The sequence below is a fragment of the Melopsittacus undulatus genome, chromosome 8, assembly GCF_012275295.1.
Source record: "Melopsittacus undulatus isolate bMelUnd1 chromosome 8, bMelUnd1.mat.Z, whole genome shotgun sequence".
NCBI classification, from domain to species: Eukaryota; Metazoa; Chordata; class Aves; order Psittaciformes; family Psittaculidae; genus Melopsittacus; species Melopsittacus undulatus.
In genome coordinates this window covers 54411664-54433204 of record NC_047534.1, presented here as the reverse complement: position 1 = coordinate 54433204, position 21541 = coordinate 54411664, and the positions used below count along the sequence as shown (strand labels likewise).

Genomic DNA, 21541 nt, shown 5'->3' with positions numbered 1-21541 from the left:
TTAGTGTCTCCAGCAAGTCGGAAGGGTTTGCTTTGAGCAAAGGCAGTGGGGATGTTGGATCTTAAAAAGCATCACCTCTTAACCTCTGCGTGTCTCAGTTTTGCTGTGTATAAGATAAGCATCACCCTTCCACGCTGTTTGCATCTTTCCTTATATTCTTTCCATGAAAGCTGAGATATAAATACTAAAAATTACCCTTATTACTAAATGGATATTGTCCAGATATGAGGATGTGTGCCCAGTACATGCAGAGGGGCAGCCTGATTTCCATACCGGTGCTGAGGGTTTGTAGCTCTCTGATCCAGTTCCCTTTAAATGTAGTGGAACAATTCTGGTGCCTTACTCAGCCTGCTGCTTCTGGTCATGCCTCTGAATCCCTGGGAGCTGCAGTTTCTCATCTCATGGTAGATTCTGGTTGCAAGTGCTTGGAAAGCAGCACTCCTGCGTGTTTGACTCTTGCCTGTTTTCTGTGAAGATATTAAATAGCAAATGGAGTAAGAGAAAACCCTTCCTGTCTAGGTGCTGCTGGAATAGAGGCTCCCACTGCGTCTTTCTTATTAGCTACATTGAAAGCTACATCTCTTTACATCTCCAATCTTCTTCCTTTGTCATGCATTAGGAGCAGCAGAGGAAATAAATGTACAGTTTCATTTCCCCTTTAGGTACTCGGCTTTTCTCTTGTGCATTGGTTTTCCTGTACAAAACTGGTTACCTTTTTGCATGGATTAGTAAGTGTCTTAACCTAATTTACGCTGCTAGCCCAAGGCAATGGAATCTTGTCACCAATCACTGCTTCTCTTCTACCCACCCTGCTGGGGGGTATGACAGTGAATGATACTCTTATAATGAAATACAAAGAAACTGAATTGAAACAAGCTGCAAATGAAGGCAATTTTCTTTCTCTGTCAGTAATCAAATGACAGCCAGCTATGTGTGTTTCTGAGGCAGAGGAAGAGTAAACTGCACTAAACAGGCTCATTTTCTTGGGGTCATCAGGTTGCTCACTCATACCTAGGGAATGCTGGATCTAGGCAAGGAATCTGATGTGGCTGTGTTCTTCTTAATAGCTGGTGATGGCCACTGTTTGTTTTGCCAGAGAACTGATGGATTTTGCTTTGTTTCTTCCTATAAAAGACCCATCCATGCCTTATGCAAAAAATCCTGCCTCTGAGCTGAGATCAGAGTAGAAAGGGCTAAGGGGAAGGAGTTATGTGGTGGAGGCATTAGTGAATGGGGACTGCAGGCTTTAATGTACTCTGGTGCAGCAAAGTGGGTCTTACTTGGGGAAGTCTTTCTGCAGCCAGGACTAAATCCAAAACCTAGGAACCATAACCTGTTGGATTAGGCAGGTCTCTTTCCTTCTAATGCTAGCAAAGAGCAGGATTTGCTGGAGTAGAAGGGCGATGTGGTGAAAGGTTGTGGGGAAAATGAAGGTGTTATTCCAGCCTGGAGTTTCCCAAGGGCAGAGCAGGCTGGTTCTAGTGCCAGCCTGGGACACAGTGCAGGGGACAGCAGTTATGGGGATTTCCTTTCTGAAGATCCCCTCACTAGCTGTCCGCTCTTGCTATTGTAGGGAGGTGAAGCACCCTGTTCTCATATTGCGGGGAAAGGAGAGGTGGCATTGGGGAACTCACAGAAGAAAACCCAGGGATCTGAACCCCAACATCTGGACCTCAGTTCTGCTCTCAGAACACCTGGTTTGAGGTCCCTTCCAACCCAAACCGTTCCAGGAGTCTGACATTTCTGTGACTCTTGCTTGTTTTATGCTAGCCTGACTTCACCAAGGGCAGCAGAGCTGCTCTGTGCCTAAGCCAGAGTGGAAAATCCAATCCGGTGACTCTCTTTCATGCTTCAGCTTCCTGACACATTCTAATAAAGCGGTCTTACCCCTCTCCTCCCACTCAAATAACATAATGCTATTTATTTAAAAATACCATCAAGCAAAGGACATAATTCAAAAGCTCTGATTTAGGAAAATTGCTTGTTTGCTAATCATTTCCTTTTTCCTGATTCAGAGCTTGCTTGCTCATAAAATATTGATATATTGGGCAGGCAGGGATGCTCTTGGCAATGAAGATGAAAAGCAGAAGTGCTGATAAAAATACATAGGCTTTTTCTGTGCTTGTGCGAAAGCTAAGCTTCGGAAAGGTAGCTTGGAAACAGGCAGGCAGAAACTAGGAGGGCTACAGGTGGAGTCAAGCCAGAGTGGAACAAAGATATTGGGGGAAAGAAAAAAGTGGAGGGAGTAAAAGGGGAATGGAGATGGAAAAAGTCAAAAGCAAACTGGGCAGGAAACTGCTGAGCTGCAGAGATGGCCGGGGAAAGCAACGTGTTTGGAACAAACAGCAAAAACTGGGACTTCTGAAGCACCAAACCAGGAGAACAGGAACAGAGGGAAGTATTGAGAGAGCCTGACTGCAAATCTGAAATAAAAGGTGTCCCTCCTTACCCTGGCTATACCACTCTCCCCGTTTTCATAATGCGAGGAGGAACACAAATGATGTGGACAAAAGTATACTTGAGACTGTCAGAAGGAAAAACCTACCTGGCGTGTGAGCTGTGCTGGTTGCTTATGCTGCGCATCTCTGAAAGTCTGCTGCTTTCTCTAAAGAGTGGCTGTTTCTGAAGGTAGAACATCCTCAACAACAGAAAGAAGGTCTTGTATGGAACAAATTGTAGGCCTATGTTTTGCAATTTAGACTGGGAGGAGGAGAGATGGAGTTAAAGTTTGGGTCTGGAGATGTGGGGATGCTGAATCCAAGAAAGGAATCGCTGCAAGTCCTCTATGGAGGCTGTAATACTAAATGACCTTGTGCTAGCTTCATGAAGAATGGTGCCTAGGAGATGATGGACTTCACCATGAGTCACTCATTCTGTCTCAAAAATGCAAGGAAAGGAAGCGTTTCACTTCCTAGCATCAGCAGCCTGCCTGTAGACTTTCTCTTATAGGTGCTTGTGGGGGGCATCCAGCACACAAAAGATCTTTTATGTATGAGGACTGCATAAATGAGCTGGATTTTCCTTTATGTGTACTATGCTATAGCAACCCTATTGCAGTATAGAAGACCCAAGCACTCCTCTGTCTTCTAAGTGTTCCTGTGAAGCCTCACGCAGAGGTGTTTTTCTTATTCAATCCCAGTGAAACAGTTCCAGAAGAGACCCTGAGGAGAGCCAAACAGATCGGGTTCTCAGACAAACAGATTGGGAAATGCCTGAAGCTGACTGAAGTCCAGTGCCGTCAGCTGAGACTGAGGAACAATATAGTGCCCTGGGTGAAACAGGTATGTGAGAAACATCACTCTTCAGTGGAGGCCTCCAAGAGTGCAAGGGGCAGGAGACCTCTGTGCTGTTAGAACCAGCTTAGTTAAACCAAGTGGAAGCCCTGGCTCTGTTAACATCCCTGAGCGTTTTGACATTGACATTAGAGAAGAACAAATTTCACCCACATTATCTGTGACTTCCACACTTCAGGCATCAATGTAATGACATGATCATCCCCATAGAGCGACTCAGAATAGTCGCGTTCATATTCTGTGTGGCTGGGAGGAAGCACAGCTATCTGGCTTCAGGGAAAGGCTGAGTAAGAATGCTGGCCCTCCATGGCGTGACCATGAAAAGTGTCATATGTCTTTTCTCTTGGTAGTAACTTTTTACAGGCTAATACTTTATTTGCAGTATGCTGTTGTTACGGGTTCATTTGCTGTTCATTGTGATGGCACAAGCGTAATGAGCTCATCTAGTATTCATAGCAGTGTCATGAGTGCTGTGCTAGGTGTTCTGCTGCTGCATGTAAGGTATGTCGGTATTGAATTGCCACCAGTTGGGGGATTTTTGCTCTTAAAGGGGGAAGAAAAAACCCCAACCCAAACTACTAAGTGTATCTGAAAGAGCCCATATGTATCCTCAAGCCCAGTTCCAGGTGCCATGAAGTACAAGTTGCAGTATTAGTAACAGTGATGAGCAGCAGACACTTACATAGTGCTAATGACATAAGGTCACATTCTTCATTAGTCACAAGGATTTGGACAGGCAGTGGGGGATTCCTGAGAATACTTAAAGACTGGACAGGTTTTTAAATGGTATAGCATGTAAAAATTCATGTCAGGACTGCTTTACTATAGCTCCCTGATCAGTATTCTGTGTAGAAGTGGTTCAGCTCTTCATTCAGGGAACTTCAGCAGTCACTGCTGACCTGGATGGGCTAGTTACCATGTATAACATGCAATAAGTAGTTGACACAAATAGACAGTGAGCAGCCTAGCAGGCAATTATTCTTCTGGGCTCTCTGGTGACTTAATTGCATAAGAAATTGTTGAAAACTACATAGAAGGGGTGGTAGAAAATCACTCTTGCTTTGTGTACCATTTAATTATCAAGACATGAGTTATATTGTAACATAAATACATGGTGCTTGCACTGCTTACTGCTACTTGTCATGATCTCAATGTAATATTGTGTGTGTGTTTGTACTGAGCATGGGAGTGAGATGAGGTCAAGAGTATAGTGTGAAGATCCCAGAGCAGCTAAAGAGGACAGGAGACTTGGAGGAATGGAAACCTGTGTACTCAGTGATGCCGAACTAGCTAGAGAACAAGGGCCTTGGCAAGAAGGGATGGATGGGGAAAGTTCCTGGGCTGTAGAGGTATTTACCAAAGAGATGCAGAGCTAAAACTGCAGCTCAGAAGGGGGTGGTAGACTGTCCTGCTGACTGCACTGTGGGGTCTTGGGGGAGAGCCAGGCATATGCTGTGTTGCCAGCCCACATCACCTCCTTTTGAGGAAAGACATGATGGGAAAATAATAGGAGAGCACTAGGAGTAGAAAAGGGTTAGTATGTCTGGTTCCCTGAGCAAAAGCAATCCCACAAGTGGGTTTGCCCTTACCTTATCTGCCAGGCCTCCCCATATTTATACTTCAGCCATCTTCCTCCATACCAAAGAGGCTTTAACTGTTTTGCTTGTTGAATTGCAGCACGTCTCACACTCATGAATAACCTGGATGATAGTTGTTAAGTCCACCCCTTGATCACAAGCCCATCTGTATGTTGCATCTCTGCCTTGATGGCCTGAAGTGTCATGGGCCCACCAGACTAAAACGTTGTGAGCCATGATGGGAAAATCATAGGACAGGATGGGAAAGACATGATGGGAAAGTGATAGGAGAGAGGTAGGAGTAGAAAAGGAAAGAGGGAAAAGAAAAACCCCAAACACCTGCATGTAAGAAAGATCTTGCACTGGCCAAGTTACAGTCCCTCCTCTTCTTCCCCATACAGATCGACACACTGGCAGCAGAATACCCAGCGGTAACTAATTACCTCTACATCACCTACAACGGGCAGGTAGGCACGTTTGGAAACAGCAGTCTCATTGCTGTCTAGTTTGATCTCTTTCCTCTGTGCTGCATTATTATTTCTGGAGGTCTTGCAGAGGTGTGAGTGTCTGTAGCAATTATTCTGGATGCTGATACTTATGATCCCTTTACAGCGGGCTTGACACTTTCTCTTGCTGACACTGATCCAGTGCATTTAGTGTTAATGCCCCTTTCTTGTTATGATCTCTCATGTGTCACGTGTACTTGCATTCTCTGTGTACAGGTCAAGTGCTAGGAATACAGAACTCATGTTTCACTCATCCTAGCTAGCATTCATTTTCATGTGAAACTTAGTATCTCCTTACACTGCTCAAATAGCTAGGTCAGAGATGCTGTGTCTCCTTTGGTTTGGGTGCAGCGCTGCTAATTCCAGTAGAGTTACACTTGACTTACACTGCAGTAAATGAGATCAGACTTAAAGCCTGAAGGATCAGGCTGTAAGATACGGGCTGAGCACCAGAAACTGTTCTGAAAAGCATGGAGTTAGGTGCAGTGGAGTACAGATCCTAATGACTTTTCTCCCTCCCTTCTCAGGAACATGATGTAAAATTTGATGACTGTGGGGTGATGGTGTTGGGCTGTGGACCATATCACATAGGTAAATCTTTCTTGCAACTCCTCTGTTCTCCTTGTACCCTCGAGCCTTCTTTCGATGTTCTTGTGGTTCATTTGTTCCTCCTCTTATATGGTGACAAAACCCTCCAGAGCACAGTGCACATGACATCAATTCCTAACACAAGGTTTGCCTTTTACACTTACTTGGAGTCTTCATTTCACACTCTGGAAAAGCCAGGAGAGTTTTATTAGTTTTCACTGAGTCACCGAGTCGTGATTTCCACAAAGTTTTAGGGATTTATTATTAATCTCACTTTTTGGGAATGTTAAGGTCTTGAGTATCTGATACCTTTTGTAGCAGTTTGTTGCTCCCATACCTGTCCTATGTGTTTATTGCCAGCTCATGACTATGTTGTTACATACTATACATTTTATTACTGTAAGTATAGGTGACAATGACAGTATTTGGATACCTTCAGCTGCTTTTGTTCAAGCAATTCTCTGTCTGTTGTTTTTTTTAGCCCACTCATATGATTATGCAGCATAAGAGTTTCCTCATGGCTATGAGTATTGAGTAGTCAGACTGCTGAATCCTCTATATGGGTGACTTTCACTTATTCTTTTAATGGATCTTTCCAAATAGCTTGCAATTATTGACAAGAAAAAAACTGCTTGTGATTCAGAAATATTTTTGCTCTGCCTCTCACAAGCAGTGGTGATGGTGTTTGAAAGCTGAAATGGAAAACTGTGCCCATTTGTTCTGCTTGGATGGACAGGTCACGTGTCACTCCTGGTGCTCATTGCAGGATGTGTCTTTTTGCACTCAGTTTCCTGCAGGAATGTTGAGATGAGTGAAATCAGGAGGAACACTCCATGGTGATGCTTATTTTTTATAAGCCTTTCTGTCAGTCAAGTGGGGTTTAATGATTTGATCAAATGTATGTGAATATGTTTTGCCCTCTTCACCTAAAACTCCCTATTCTCATCTTAGTCTTACCTGTTCTATAGCTTTGATTAGATCCAAGACAATGTTTGGGAAGAGGTTACAACTAAATAAAGGCTGCAAAAGAAAACCATTCCTTGAACCTCTAAAAGATTTCCTTTCTAGGTGCAATAGCCAAGTTGATTTTTCTATTCCTTTTGCAATCCTTTGAAGGCAAGGGAGCAGCGTGCTTTTCCTCTCTGCTTTCAGAACTGTAATCATAATTCAATGGAATCAAGTTAGTGTTCCCTGTGGATTTACAGTAACATAAAAGGAATGGGTCAGGAAAGGGCTCAGTGGTTTGGATGGAAGATAAACAGGTGATGTTACTTTTATTTCAAACAAGATTCTTATTTTCTTTGTGAAAACTGAGAAACATGATGTGAATCTGCTCAGCTGCACACTCTTGAACTTCAGAGCTGGCTTTGAGGCACCTCAAAGCCTGAGCTGCAGTGTGTGACCTGTGCTCCATGGTCCATTGCTCTTCACTTGCTGCCTGTCCTGGAAGGGGAGTTTGTTTATGTGAAAGTCAGCCCTGAAAGCTGTATAAAGCTATTTCACCAGCTGTGTGGACCAGCAGCATGCTTTGGAAATCTTAAGGTGTGCATTTAGGTTTAACATGGTTGAAACCTGAAAACGAGTTCAAAACCGTGCCTGTATTGATGCAGCAATTATCTTCTGAGGAACAGTGTCTTCTTGTGTTACAACAGACACTACAAGTATTACTAATTATTTGCTGTCTTCCCTTTTCCCACTGTTTGGACATGACCACTACCAGATGTGACTGGAATATATTTACAAGTGTTCAGCTGTTTTCCCAGGTTGTATCTAAAGCAGTCAGATGGGGACTCCAGGTGACCGTTGTGTCCTAAAGGATTTGATTCCCCTCCTCTTCTGTGGAGTTTTAGCAGAGGCCTAGGCATGTTTTGAGGTTCCTGTTTGAAGAAGTAGAGAAATAAATGGTGTGCCTGTGAGTGACCTGTGCCAGCCATCTGTTTGTGACTAGGTACAGTTAAGCACAGGCTGAATTTCCAACGTATCTTGACACACACATATATATAAAAATATCCATTGTTATCACGTAATGACTGCGAATGCATCACGATGAAGCCAAGGTTTTCTTGTAGACTATAAGCATAACCATTTAATGACTTTTTTTAATACACATTATTCCATGTTTGTGGTACTCCTCCTAGATGTTTTGAGTATTGAAATTTATGGGACGGTATCTGTTAGAACAAGTCTGGAATCCAGCACTGCCTGAAGCCTTGGAGCACTGCCTGAGTCTCAAGTCCTGCAGCTTGCCCAAGGCCAAGCCCCAGGCTCTGGTGCTCACCTCAGCTCCCTCTGTGCCTCTTTAGAGGTGGCTACAGCCACCTACTCAGGGTTCAGGACAGTAAGGATGTGCTTGCTTTTCAGTGTTGCCACAGTCACTGTGGCCTTTGAACCAAGATAAAAGGAGCACAGAGTGGTTCTAAAGGTGTTGTGCTACTGATTTGCCTCATCTGGGGTCACCACAAAAGTCAAACCCACTGACCTGCAGTTCTTCTCTTGCTAGGTTAGCCATACTCTGCTCTTCTGGAAGGTACAAAACACTTCAGTCTTCTGGTTTTTAAACCCTATCTGTACAAATACTTTGTGCTTCCTGGAGTAAATATTGCTGCCTTAGAATAATGGGCACTCAGTTTGGTCACCTCTAAGCTTCTGCCTCGTACCTCAAAGCGCATTGGTTGGGAGGCAATAGTAGCTGGATGGGCAACAAGAGCAGACAGAAGTATGTATGAGCACAAGATGACAGACATAAGTGTTTATGAGTACAGGATGACAGGCATGTTATGGAGGCTTGTCACTCCTGGGGAGCTGAGCCAACTTAGCTGTTGTGCTTGGAGGCTCACGTTTGTGGATCATTAGTTTCCATGGGAGGACAATTAGATTTCTTGTTCTGAGCTGACAGGAGGGAATGCTGTTCTGGTTCTTTTTCTCTTCTAAACCTGAATGCTGAGAATGTCTGCTTATGTTTTCTTCTTTGCATCCTTCCTTTCCTTGCCCACTTTTCTGTCTCCTGGCAGGCAGCAGCGTGGAGTTTGATTGGTGTGCTGTCTCCAGTATCCGCACACTGCGTCAGCTTGGCAACAAGACTGTCGTCGTGAATTGCAACCCAGAGACGGTGAGCACAGATTTTGATGAGTGTGACAGACTGTACTTTGAGGAGCTGTCACTGGAAAGGATCCTGGACATCTACCAATATGAGGTAAAGGAAAGCAGAAGCACAACAAAAAGCCATGAAGCAAACCGAACTTCAGAATTCATGTCACTAGCTTGCTTTGGTGGAGCAGCTGGGGGAGAGGGGAAAGAGCTTGCTAGTAAAAGCTGTTTGGTTTGGATCCCAGTGTTGCATTTTACACATCATTGATGTTCCTAGCAGCCTGCTCAATAATGAATGCCAAATAAATATTAAATTATTTTGCAAGATGCCATATTGTGCAATATTTACAAGCAGATTTAATTTGCTGCACAGTCATTTATCGCACAAATTGTTCTGCCCTTGTGGTGCTGAGCTTTAGCACTTGAGCATATCCTTGACTTTAAGCACAAGTACTCCTCCTGAAGCAGTAGAACAAGTGATGCGTGTAACACTAACATGTGCTCAAGAACTTGCAGTCTAGGCCTTGTGATACAGTGGTAATGTGGTCCAATGTGCAGGCAGATCAGGCAGGGGCATTAGAATGGCCATCAAACAAAAACATGATCCAGCTCCTGATCCAGACGTTGCACTTGTCTGGTAGGAGTTTTCAAGTGTTCAGAAGTGCTGATACTAAGAGATGAAGAAGAGTCCCAAACAGATTTGTTCATGAGAGGATATATACTGTATACAGCTGGTCCCAGTATGATAAATATTTCTAACTGGTAATAAACTCATCTTCATTTGTGGCTGAGGGTTTCAAAGGTATTTACAGGAATCTCACCTCCCTTAAAGTTCAGTGTGAGTTGACGGTATAACTTGCAGAAGCAACATTGCAGAACGCAGGTCATAACCCTAGTTAAATCCATAAGTTTTAACTTACAGTTCTCCTTTTCTTGGCTCTTTTTTTCCCCAATATGTGGCAATTTGAGCTCATCTCTTTTGTGAATGGGTGCAAGTTTCTACAATGTTTTTATAACCTGCTTATGTTTGATCATTCTCATATTTGGAACCAAGCAAAAGCACACATCAATACTCGAGGCCCTGTCTCTAAGCTCTGTTCTTAAACAATTTGCAGAATACCATCTTTAGACTGTGTGTTCACACTTTCCTATGTGTACATGTTGGTTTGGCTCTTTAGATTTTCATAAAATCAGACCCTGCTGCTGGAAAGCACAGATTTAGGACAGGCCAAAAGACTCCTGTGGGGTCTTCAAGGCTGGGTTTTGAGCAAGGCTCAGCTCTGTAAGCATCAAACTCTTGTTTGCTTAAGCAAAACTGAACTGCTGAACTTGGGGTGTGGAAGAAATTGCTGTGACAGTTTGTCAGACAAATAGCGCTGATGAAACACATCCTCTAATTACTGCAGGATCAAAGAGGAGGTAGAGATAGGTGATGAGGGAGCAACTACTCATTTAAACACATAGTGCTAGTAATTAAGCAAGTTGGGTAAGAAAACTATGTGAAAAGAATAATGCACATATATTGAAACTTGCATCATCCTTCTTGTTACAGCAGAGCTTGGAGAGTTTGATGGGAGGCATTGCAGATCTCAAGACCTAATAGCATCCTCTGGTACTCCAAGCTGAAGGGAAAGAACACTCGGGTAGTTTCCCCAGCTCAGCCAGCTGTGCTCATCAGGGGCACTGTACTTATGCTTCTGGGCATGTATTTAGCCTGTTTTGCTTGTAAAATAAGCCAAAAAGTGGTTGTAAGAGCAGAGAAGGCACAGGGAAGGCAGCAAGAGCTGAAGTGTTGGGAATGAGAAGGGAGAGATGTGCTGAGAGTTAGCAGAGGATTCTCCTACTCTGACTTCAATCAGAAAACAACCAATTTGATGTTTGCTCTGGAGGTGTTAAAGCCATCAGGGGGTCTCAGCCTCAACATCCAAAGTTAGGATTGTGCAAGCTAATAAACCCCAAGATGAATAATAAACAGTTGTTTTACAACACTTTAGTAACAACAGAAGGGAATGGCGTCATTATGCCTAGTTTGTAAGCAGGGAAACGGGGTCTGTGAGGAGAGGCTGCAAAGAGTTATGTAAAAGGACATAGGCAGACCTGGGGACAGGCTCCAGACCTCCAGCAGAGTGTAGTCTAAAATATATTATTTGCTATGAGTGAGCCAAATGCTAATATCCTATTAACAGAGTACTCCCTCAGGCAAATGCAGTTGGAAGGCAGTCCCTAAGGAAACGATCAAGTTAAAAAGTCAGGATGCAATTCTAAGACTCCTCACCAGTCCTGCAAATAACCATCTCTCCCAGCTTCATAGACAAAGCATGAATAATGCCATGATTTCAGACTGATCTGTCAAACAGTCCTGCTCATTAGCCTCCTCTGGTGTTCAGTCTTCAGTGAAGAGAGGTAAATACTCTGAAAAGTCCTGGATCATTAGCAAAGCATAGGTAAAACCATCACCAAATAATAGAATTATAGAACCACAGAGTGGTTTGGGTTAGAAAGGATCTCAAGATCATCTGATTCCAGCCCCCTGCCATGACCCACTGGAGCAGGTTGCTCCAAGCCCTGTCCAACCTGGCCTTGAACACTGCCAGGGATGGGGCAGCCACAGCTTCTCTGGGCACCCTGTGCCAGTGCCTCAGCACCCTCACAGGGAACAGCTTCTGCCTAATGTCTAATCTAAATCTCCTGTTTTGTTTTGAACCCATCACCCCTTGTCCTATCACTGCAGTCCCTGATGAATAGTCCCTCTCCAGCATCCTTGTAGCCCCCTTCAGACACTGGAAGCTGCTCTGAGGTCTTCATGCAGCTTCTCTTCTCCAGGCTGAACAGCCTCAGTGTTCTCAGGCTGTCTTAGTATGGGAGATGCTGCGGCCCCTGACCATCCTCTGGACTTGCTCCAACAGCTCCATGTCCTTCTGCTGGGGACACCAGAACTGCACACAGTGCTCCCCTTTTCCCTCTGTGCAACAGATACATCAACTCCCTAAACATTTTTAGGATTAGCAGCAAACCTTTGGTGACTATTTAGCTCAAGTAAATAGATGTACTGCCTTGTCCCAATTTTTCTGATCAGGCAAATGGAGCTCAACTGGGGAGCAAGGTAACCACCAGGATGGTAGGCAGGTTCCAGCCACCTACAAGAGGTAGCTTCACACCTAGATGAAGTCCTACCCCAGGGATGTACTCAGCCATCCCTCCTCTTTCTCTCTCTCGTGTCCTCCTTTTACTTCCCCCCCTCCAGTTGACATTCACAGCTCCTGTGACTCACTGGGGACAGCAGAGCCCTGCTTTGGAGGGAAGTTTAATTTACTGTCAATGTGCAATGTTAGGTGGCAGTCTATGAAGACAATAACTTAAAGACAAAACTAATCCTTCCCTCAGATTTATTGGCTCTTTGCTTCCAGAGAAGATGTTCCCATTTTATTTGAATATCTATCTGCTTGAGGGCCTCTTCTGATTCTTTTTCAGTTTCCAGGATTGTTCTGAAACAATTCATAAAACTAAAGGAGGCTCTTAGGTACAATTTTAATGGTCTAATTTGTTTTCAAACTCAGGGAAAAAGAAAACCCAACTGTATTACTAATGACATAAAAGCAAGGTAGTAATAAAAAGACTGATTTTTGTTATAAAGGGGAAAATAATTCTCTCCAGGCTTCTTCCACGAGATTATGTATAGCATATATCTTAAAGGTATCTAATGGCAAAGATGTTATTCATTTTCTTTATAATTAAAATATGGCTGATGATGAAGTGGTATGCAGTGAAGTCTGTTTCTGCCTGTTCACATTCCTCAGCGGAGCAGTCCTGTTGCAGGGCAGTGGGCTGCTCTTTGTGTGAGAGTATACTTTGGGAAATAACAGTGGAATTTTAAAGGAAGATGGAAGCAGCAGCAGGGTCTCAATTTGTGGTTCTTTTGGAGTAAAAATGAGTATATGATTCTTTGCTCTCTGCTTGAATAAGCCATCTCCTTTTCTTCCTTGGGGCTGGAGTGCCCAGTGCCATTCCAACTTGGATGTAGGCACTATTTGGATTTTAGAGGCCCAGTGACTTGAATTATTTTAAAGGAAGAAATACGCAGCAACTGAAGAGAAGCTGTTAGCTGGGACATTCACATTTCCAGTGTGTTGAGGATAAATTAAGATGTTGGTTGACCTTGGCAGCAAAGCTAGGTTGACTTGTTATCAAACAGAAACCATTCCAAGCTGCAAGAAGGGGGTTTGCTTATTCACTGTCTGGTTCTTGTCTATGTGGGATGATAAGGGGCCCAGGGACTAGAGATAAGTACTGTATTTTGGATGGGTCTGGAAGCAGTAAGGAACAGATTTTTCTTCTGAGTTGGAGATAGCAAGCTCTGATGTTATCAGACAACCCCATGTGGGGCTGAAAGAGTCTCTGTCCTTCCTCCACCCTCTACTACTCCCTGTCCTAAGCTCTTTCAGGTGGCCACTGTCGGCTGGCAGCAGCGTGTGTTCCCATAAGTGACTGCACAGTGAAAAGGAAAAGAAACTGTCTCCAGCACTGTATATTAGCATGTAAAGCAAACAGTGATCTTGCAGACCTTGGGATAATAAGTGCTGCTCAAATGCCAGACTTTTTTTAGTGGAGTTTTATTATGGTAGGAAATTAACCACATTAAAGTTGAGTAGGGTTTGTAGTAGCACTTATCATCTGGTGGTTCTCAGTCACTTCTAGTCCATCCTGCTCTCAGCTTACAGATCTGCCACTTTATATCCCTTTCAGTCCCTCATTAAGAAGTTCTTCTTCCAGGAAGGCCAGTGGGGCAAACCATCTTCAGGAAAAACACACTTGTTAATTAAAAGAACACTGGTACTCTAAAAGATAGAGCCAAGCCATGAATCACTTGATTTATGTTTCTCATTTCCTAAAGGTGGGTAAAACTGTGCAAAATACACATGGTTCCAAAGAGCTTTTTCACTGCAGTTGTCCTGTGGGCCTGCTTCTCCTTTGGGCAAAGTTTCACCAGCTTTAAGTTGAAAGCAAAGTGCCCATTATTGAATTACCCTCAGTTATTATGCAATCTAAATGTAACTTAGGGCCACATAATTGTTGCAGGTACTCTAAGGCTTTCTTTTACTATTGAAAGATTTCACATCAGACTAGGTTGTACTTGAAAGCATTAGGGGTTCTGTGTAAAACTAAAATGCCCATATTTGCCCTGAAGAAATAGTTGTATTTGCAAGCAGCCTTACCTGGCTCATGTTATTTGCTGCTTATTATTTCCTCCCTCAAAATGTGCTTACCCAGTGACAGACATGAAATGTGCCCTCTGTGGCTGAAGGATGCTGTGCCTCTTGTCCTGCCTCATTCAGTTCTGGAATTGAAGTGCTTGCAAATAATGGAAAAGAGCATATATGGTAGTTTGGCTGAAATAGTTGTTACTAGTGAGTGTGCTGCCAGAAATGAGGAGCTAGGTAGGAGTAATGTGATTGAGTTAAAAAAGGGGCTAAGTGTATCCAGAGTAATTCCCCATCACAGGCTGTCAGGTGGATTGTGCTCTATTGAAGTAGACTCTTGCTTTGTACAGGCCAGCAAGAAGTCAGCAGTGAGCACTCCTTAAAGACTGGCTTCTGAGGCTAGGGGAGGTTGGTTGCTGAGCAAAGTACAGTGCTGGCAGAAAAATGAAGATGCAGTTGTTTCCCATTGTGTCTCTGCTGGAGGTTACTTCCTTGCAATTCTGTAGGGGGAAAAAGACTTTGGGTGCATGTCTGTTACTCTGGAAGTCTCTGACCATGAGCATGGGAGAGGCTGCTTTCTTATAGCAGCTTGACTGAGAAAGAAAGGGAACCTAAAGCATCCTGTTTGTTCATGCTGCTGTGTTCAAAGGTGGAAGTAGGCTCAGATCTAATGGTCCCCCATGTTCACATGTGTAGGAGAACACAGAAAGGAGACCTGACCCCATCAAGCAGAGTTTTGAGTTTCATTGTGGGGTGTCACACTTTCATAGCACAGCACCCTTTCTGTGTGAAGCAAGGGAGCATATGTCAGATCAGCACTAGGAAAGCAGCAGCACCTAAACATGCCATGAAAAGAAGGTAAGTCTGTAGCTATATCAGAAGTTATATATGGCTTGGTGTCAAAAGGCTTGTGAACACTGCAGTTTGCTTTGGTTTCCTGGGGAATTTGGCCTCAAGTTACTGCTGAGTTTTGAGTGATATCAAGGAGGATATTGCTGTTTTAGAGAGGCTACATGCTCTGAATCACACTTTGTAGCCTCTGGGTCAGCACAATTATGATCTACCTTTGCTCATAGCAACCTGAAAAGTGATATAATCTAAATATTGGATTCCTAGTTATAGCAGCTCTTCATGTTAAGCTAACTTGGATGTGACTGTGCCCCTTTCTGTCTGCCAACAGGGATGCAGTGGTTGCATTATTTCTGTAGGAGGGCAGATTCCCAATAACTTGGCAGTTCCACTGCACCAGAGCGGAGTGAAGATCCTTGGCACAAGTCCTTTGCAGATTGACCAGGCAGAAGATCGCTCTGTATTTTCAGCTGTTCTGGATAAGCTGCATGTGGCCCAGGCTCCCTGGAAGGCAGTCAGCACACTGGTAAGTTGGGATATGCATCTGGGAAACAATGAAGCAGTGGGGCTTGTTACGAACATCTGCTCAGGGTGGATCAACTTACTGATACGTTTCAAGATTCCAGATACATTTGACAGCTTTTTACTGCTGATGGTGAGGAACTTGTAAAGTGATGCTATAGCATCTCTGAGAGTGGGATGGAAATTGGAAAGGAAGTATCTTTCAATCGCCTTTACTCAACATGGGCTATGAAGCCAGCAGAAGTCAGCACCACTCTCAGGCTACTGTAGTTTATCCAGCTGGCCTTGAAAACTGTTCCAGGAGGTGGAGATGGCAAAGGATTAGAAATGTGTCAGCATCATTCTTTTTTTCCTGGTGAAGCTCTATGGGCAGGGAAGATCTGAAGATGACAACTCTGGAACTAAGAAGTGATGTATTACATTCAGCCCTGGCTGTAGTCCCGATTTTCTCCCTCACCCCCTAAGTCTTAATGGCTGCTAAAGTTCAAATGCAGTTAGAGGTGAAATTTTGGAATGACTTCAAAATATCTTCTTGCTCACAGTATGCTTTTCCTTTCTTTCTTCTAGAGAGATGCAGTTGAATTTGCAAGCTCTGTGAGTTACCCTTGTTTGCTGAGGCCTTCCTATGTTCTGAGGTAAGGCTTAACCATCAGAGCTCATCAGTTTTGGGGTATGAACTACCCCAACTACTTTGAGACAATGGAGAGTAATTTCAGGGGATGTGTGGAAAATGCTGTGCTAGGTGCATGTGGTATAAATCTTAATGCATGTGCCACTATCTTAAAGGGTGGGACAACTGCATAAACCAATCCAGCAAGCCAGTGGACCCCTTATGTTCACCAGGCACAGATCAAAAGTAGAACATAAGTGTAAGAATGTCTGTTTAACTGCATTATCTTTTCCATGCTTCAAGGCTAAACCCACAAACCATCTATGATGTTACTTAAGGTTTCTGAGACTACAATTGAGCCAGAAGATTGTTTGCCACCAGGAAAACAAGAAGGGAACATGCTGAGGCCATTTACTGGGGTTGGCATCTGTTTTCAGAATATGACAGCACATCTTTCGAATTCAGCTTCTTATTTGCCAAGCTTCTCTGCTTACAGGCATGTTTTATGTCCCTAGATTGTGGCAGCTGCTCCTCATTAAATAGGCATTGTGCAGAGCCACACATTTCCAACAGCTTGACTTTCTGAAGACGTTATAGCAGCGCATACCCACAGCAAACTCACACCTTCTGAGTGATCACTCTTCCCTGTGAGGAGTTTCTTCAGAGTTGGATGACTAGGCACAGAGAGACAGTTTGCTGGGCACAGTTTACAAGTGAAAATAAATTGGAGACAGGATCCTTTCCGCATGACAAAGAGATGTGTATCAAAATGGAGAGGCACCATTCATTTCCAGAGGAGAAAAAACAAAACCCACAACACCTTTGTTTTTAAAAAGACAAAAAGGAGAAGGATTTGTTGGGTGTCCAACCCTCAAGGAAATATCCTTTAGGAGAAACTGCTGAATGTGATTTTTCTATCCAGTTTCTCGAGCTTGCAGTGGGGCTGTGGAGCACAGCTAAAAACCAGCACTTGGATAAAGGGGAGAAGTTAGAAACAGCTCCTGATGTAATTCTTCTGGTTTTTAGGGAATACTTCTTTTAGCCTGCTGTTTCCATCTGTGTTAAATCCAGTATAGGCCTTTTCCATGTAAGTGTTTACTAAAGGGTGTTTATGCAGGTTAGGGCAACTTCAGGGAGAAAGATGAAACTAAAGGATGTAAAGCTTGAGAAACTAGAAAGTGAAAAGCTCTGGCACAGCACACAGCCTGGCCTCTTTTTGCAGAACAGCAGCAGGTCCACAGCTAGACTTCATCATCCTTTGAACAGATACAGCCTTTAATATTTGCCAGTTGCCTTGGAAAACTAAATGCATTATTTCCATCAGTTATTTACTGTGTGTACCAGCTTGCATCCTTAGTGGTGCTATTGACATAGGCCCTTGGATTTAATTGAACACTATTGATTTACATCAGCTGAAGAGGTAGTCAGGTAAGTATAATCACACAGGTACTTGTGTCTCTTTATCATAGCCTGAAGTGACTGATTTTGGTAGGGTAGATCCTTCCTGTACTTTTCCCCACAGCCTCTGTGGGTTTGCCCATCAAAACAAAGAGGAAGCTGAGCATCAGTGGTAGAAATGACCACTGTAAAACCTTTGTCAAAGGATACTGAATCACTTACTGGAGGTTCATTAGGTATCAGCTCTGCCTTTCTTTCAGTTCAGAGTGGAGCAAGCGATGAGTCAGGAGCTTGCTTGGCTAATCTGTCATCTAAAGGTAGCTGGCAACCCTGTGCTGTGGTATCTAACATGCTGATCATCTCCCTCAAAGTCACAGTGGAGGCTGATCTCTTTTCTTTGCCATTTGCACAGTGGATCTGCAATGAATGTTGTATTCACTGAAAAGGAAATGAAGAAGTTCTTAGCAGAAGCCACCAGAGTCTCTCAGGTACCAGTCTTTGTGCTGCTATTGTGTTTTTCGTTTGCTGTATTTGTTTCACCTCTTCTGTGTTTTCCATCTCTCTGTTTCTGTGTTGCATCTTCCTTGCCCTTTCCCTTCCTTGTTTGATGAGGAGGCAGTGAAATCAGAGTTTGACTCCTCTAGTAGGCAGTCCATGGGAGCCTGTGCAAGCATCCTTAACTGACACCACTGGGATGCCCCCATGGAGTGGGGATGGAAGTCAGCTCTTGTACCTAGGCATCAATTTCTGAGTGGTTCATTATGTAAATAGATGTAGGGGTAGCTGGCTGGCACCCTTCCTACCCCATGCAAGCTCACTAGTAGCAGGTTCTGCTGCCAGCACAGAACTGACAGCATCTTTCACTCACTTTCTGACCTGTTTTGCCTGGTTTCTTTGACCAACCTCAAACTTCATCCTGGCATCTTCCCTCTCACCAATCTCACCAATGACTTTTAATTTTTTAACCTTTTTAAATGCAGCAACATTTGCAAGCTTTTGCTGTGACCTTTAACTCTCCAAACCGTGTGCTGAGAACTGTTTTCCTCTGATACAAAAGCAGGACCACTGCCTGCTCGCTGTTAATCCAGTGGGATTATTGATCTGCAGAGTACACAATGCACAAGATGAAAGCTCTGGGTTCCGTTTGAAATGTCTTTCAAAAGCTAATTTGGGGATTTTAAGTGTCCTTTTTTTTATCCTAGCAAAGTGAAGGACTTGGTTTAATACATTGAAATTTAGACAAGAAAAATCTAAGTAATTTCCCAAAGACATAAACGCCTCAGAACATAGTAAGCAACTCAAACCCTGAACTTCTTCTATACCTTCTATCAGTGTTATTGTACAAGGGATGTCTGGGGAGATGAGAATATGGCAGGAGAAGAAAGTTAAACACTTGAGGTTGAATGAAGACCATACAGAGTTCAACAGTTTGACCTTTCAGCAGTTCAGAGCAGTACTGTAGCACCATAAACACTGTTGTCACAGGAATCTTGGAGTTAAAAATGAGTAAGTCAAAGATGAACTCTCTGAAAACACAATTTGCTATGGAAGCCAGACATATTATTGCTTATTCAGGGGATTTCTTAGGTGATAAAAGCTTGAACAAGAACAAAAACATGTGGTTTTTAAGTGTATGAGGTAGCATTTCTGCAAGAAAAGATGGAATGAAAGAGTGAGACTTTGCAAAGTTTGCATCCTGAAGGACAGGTAAGTGTTGGAGGCAAGCAGACCACTCAGCACCATCTTTGAACAACTTTAAGGGGATTTTGGAAAGCAGGAGGGTATCACTGTTTCTTCCATCAGAAGGGGTTCTAATTCTCAAAAGCCTACAGGGTCAACCACTAGTGGAAACTGGATTCTTAGCAGTGCTCAGTCACCCAAAACACCTTGATTCCTTCTGTACTTTAAGTGCTCTGCTTTGTGTTTCCAAACACATAGACAGAAGCAGGCTTTCTGTGCTGCTGGATGGCTTTGTGATGGCCATGGATACCCTATAGGACCAGGAAAGTGACCCTTTGTCAGCTTAACTTGGCACAGCTTGATTGACTTGAATTGGGCAGTGTTGTTCTGCATTGCTGAGGTGTTCCATCCCTGCTACAGGAGGCCCTGCTGGGAGTTGAAGTTAATACATGATGTATTCCTAGGGGAGAGAGTGAATGCTCCCATGGGATGCTTGCGTCCAGTTCTGCCATACAAACAAGGGCACTGACACATGAGTGGTTTCACACCATGAGTCTTCAGGTGCTCTAGCCCTGTTCCTGCAGAGACTTGCACTAGATTTCCACACTCAATTTTTGCTAGTGTAGTCAAATTGCTATGGAAAGACTTCTTTTTTGCATCTAGTATTTCATATGGACAAAAACTATAGTATAGTTGAAGCTAAGGTAGCAAAAGGCAAACCGGAACAAAAGTATTGTATCCTGCTTCCAAATGAGGGAGAGTTTTTAGTCTCATCAAGGCTTTATGGCCTGTGAGTGATCCCACTATTGTTAGCTGTGAGCATACAACTAAACCTGAGTACGTGTTCAGTCTGTGGGATACTGGCTTCATTTTTCTGCTTACAAAGCTTCTCCCGGTTGTGCTCCATCCAACAGAGCATCTCCAGATAAAATGCCTGACCAGTGGTGGTTTGTTGTTTTAGCTACTTTGCTGTTAGTTTTGTGTCATTATGGCATTTATGTTGCCAGTCATATTCAAAACTCCTTGTGTGGGTTGAGACACATTGGAGTAAGCCAAGTTCTACAGACATAAAATCTTCTGGTGGAAAACTGCAGCAAGACAGAGAGTTACAGGACACAAGCCTCTAAATTTATGAAGCTGTGTAGGCTGTGGCATTGTCCTTGCCTGTGAATTTACCCTTGCACTGAGAAATGGAAGGAATTGTCTTGTAGCTTTTGGAGTTGCTCTGGGTTTTTTTTTTTAGGAGGAGCCTTTTGAGCATGCACAGAGTGTCATTTAGTCCATTTTATTCTCCACTAAATAACAGGCAGTTAATAGTGGCTGGGACAGGTAAAATGTTGAGACATAAAGCTGGCCAGGAAGAATGTAGATTAGATTTTTAACTGTCTGTTGGAGCTGATGTCTGGAAGGAGAAGGCGCTAGGGGAGAGTGGGAAGTGTGTGCTAGCATCCCAGAAATAAGCAGGAAGAAGAGGAAGGAAAACTGTATGCCAGGGAACCTACTGGGAGTCGGGACAGGTTGCTTGTGGCCAACTATAATTAGGGCAACTCTCCCTGGGAGACTTAGGAAACCAGGCAGAGAAATGAGAAAGGAATGGATTGGTTGCCTAAATAACTCTTTAAAGTAGTGAACGCTACACAAAGTCATTAAGTCTGCTAAGAATCAATTACTTTATGAAGCAGTTGTGTGCTGGGAGGCTCAGAGGGAGGAAGAGCTGAAGATCATGGAGGTAAGGACCACTGGATCCATGCACATGGCCCACTCTCTTCTTTCTGCCATGATCTCACCTAAAAGCTCTTTGTGGCTTTTGCCCCCAGTTACCATGTCATTGTGACTTTATGGACAACACAAACTAATTCATCAGTGGCTTTAGGGAAATCCCAACAAGTTCCCCTCCATTATTTCTTTGCAAAGTTCACTTATCTGTGGAAATAAAGATATTAATAGATTGGTCCTGTGTGATTCTGCTTCCAAAGGTTTGCTGGTAATGAACAGTGGAGCACATGGATGGCTCCCCCATCCTCTCAAATAAAAACTGTCTTCTTTTATCTTGTCTTGATGGCAGGATCACCCTGTGGTACTCACAAAATTCATTGAAGATGCCCGTGAAGTGGAAATGGATGCTGTAGCTAAGGCAGGAAAAGTAAGAACTTTGCTTTTCTTTAATGTTAAGTTTGTTTTTCAGGATCAGAGATTTGTGAAAATGTGTGGTTTCAGTGATTTACTCTACAGC

General features: G+C 43.5%; 1 protein-coding gene across 1 annotated transcript in view; it reads left to right on the top strand.

Moving 5' to 3' along the window:
• Positions 1 to 21541, top strand: part of CPS1 (carbamoyl-phosphate synthase 1) — an 85923-nt gene that overhangs the window by 47030 nt on the left and 17352 nt on the right. The window contains exons 22-29 of the mRNA XM_034065453.1: positions 3140 to 3281; positions 5272 to 5337; positions 5904 to 5967; positions 8976 to 9157; positions 15430 to 15624; positions 16188 to 16255; positions 18041 to 18116; positions 21374 to 21451. Coding sequence (XP_033921344.1) covers positions 3140 to 3281; positions 5272 to 5337; positions 5904 to 5967; positions 8976 to 9157; positions 15430 to 15624; positions 16188 to 16255; positions 18041 to 18116; positions 21374 to 21451 — 871 coding nt within the window. The remainder of the gene's footprint in view (positions 1 to 3139; positions 3282 to 5271; positions 5338 to 5903; positions 5968 to 8975; positions 9158 to 15429; positions 15625 to 16187; positions 16256 to 18040; positions 18117 to 21373; positions 21452 to 21541) is intronic.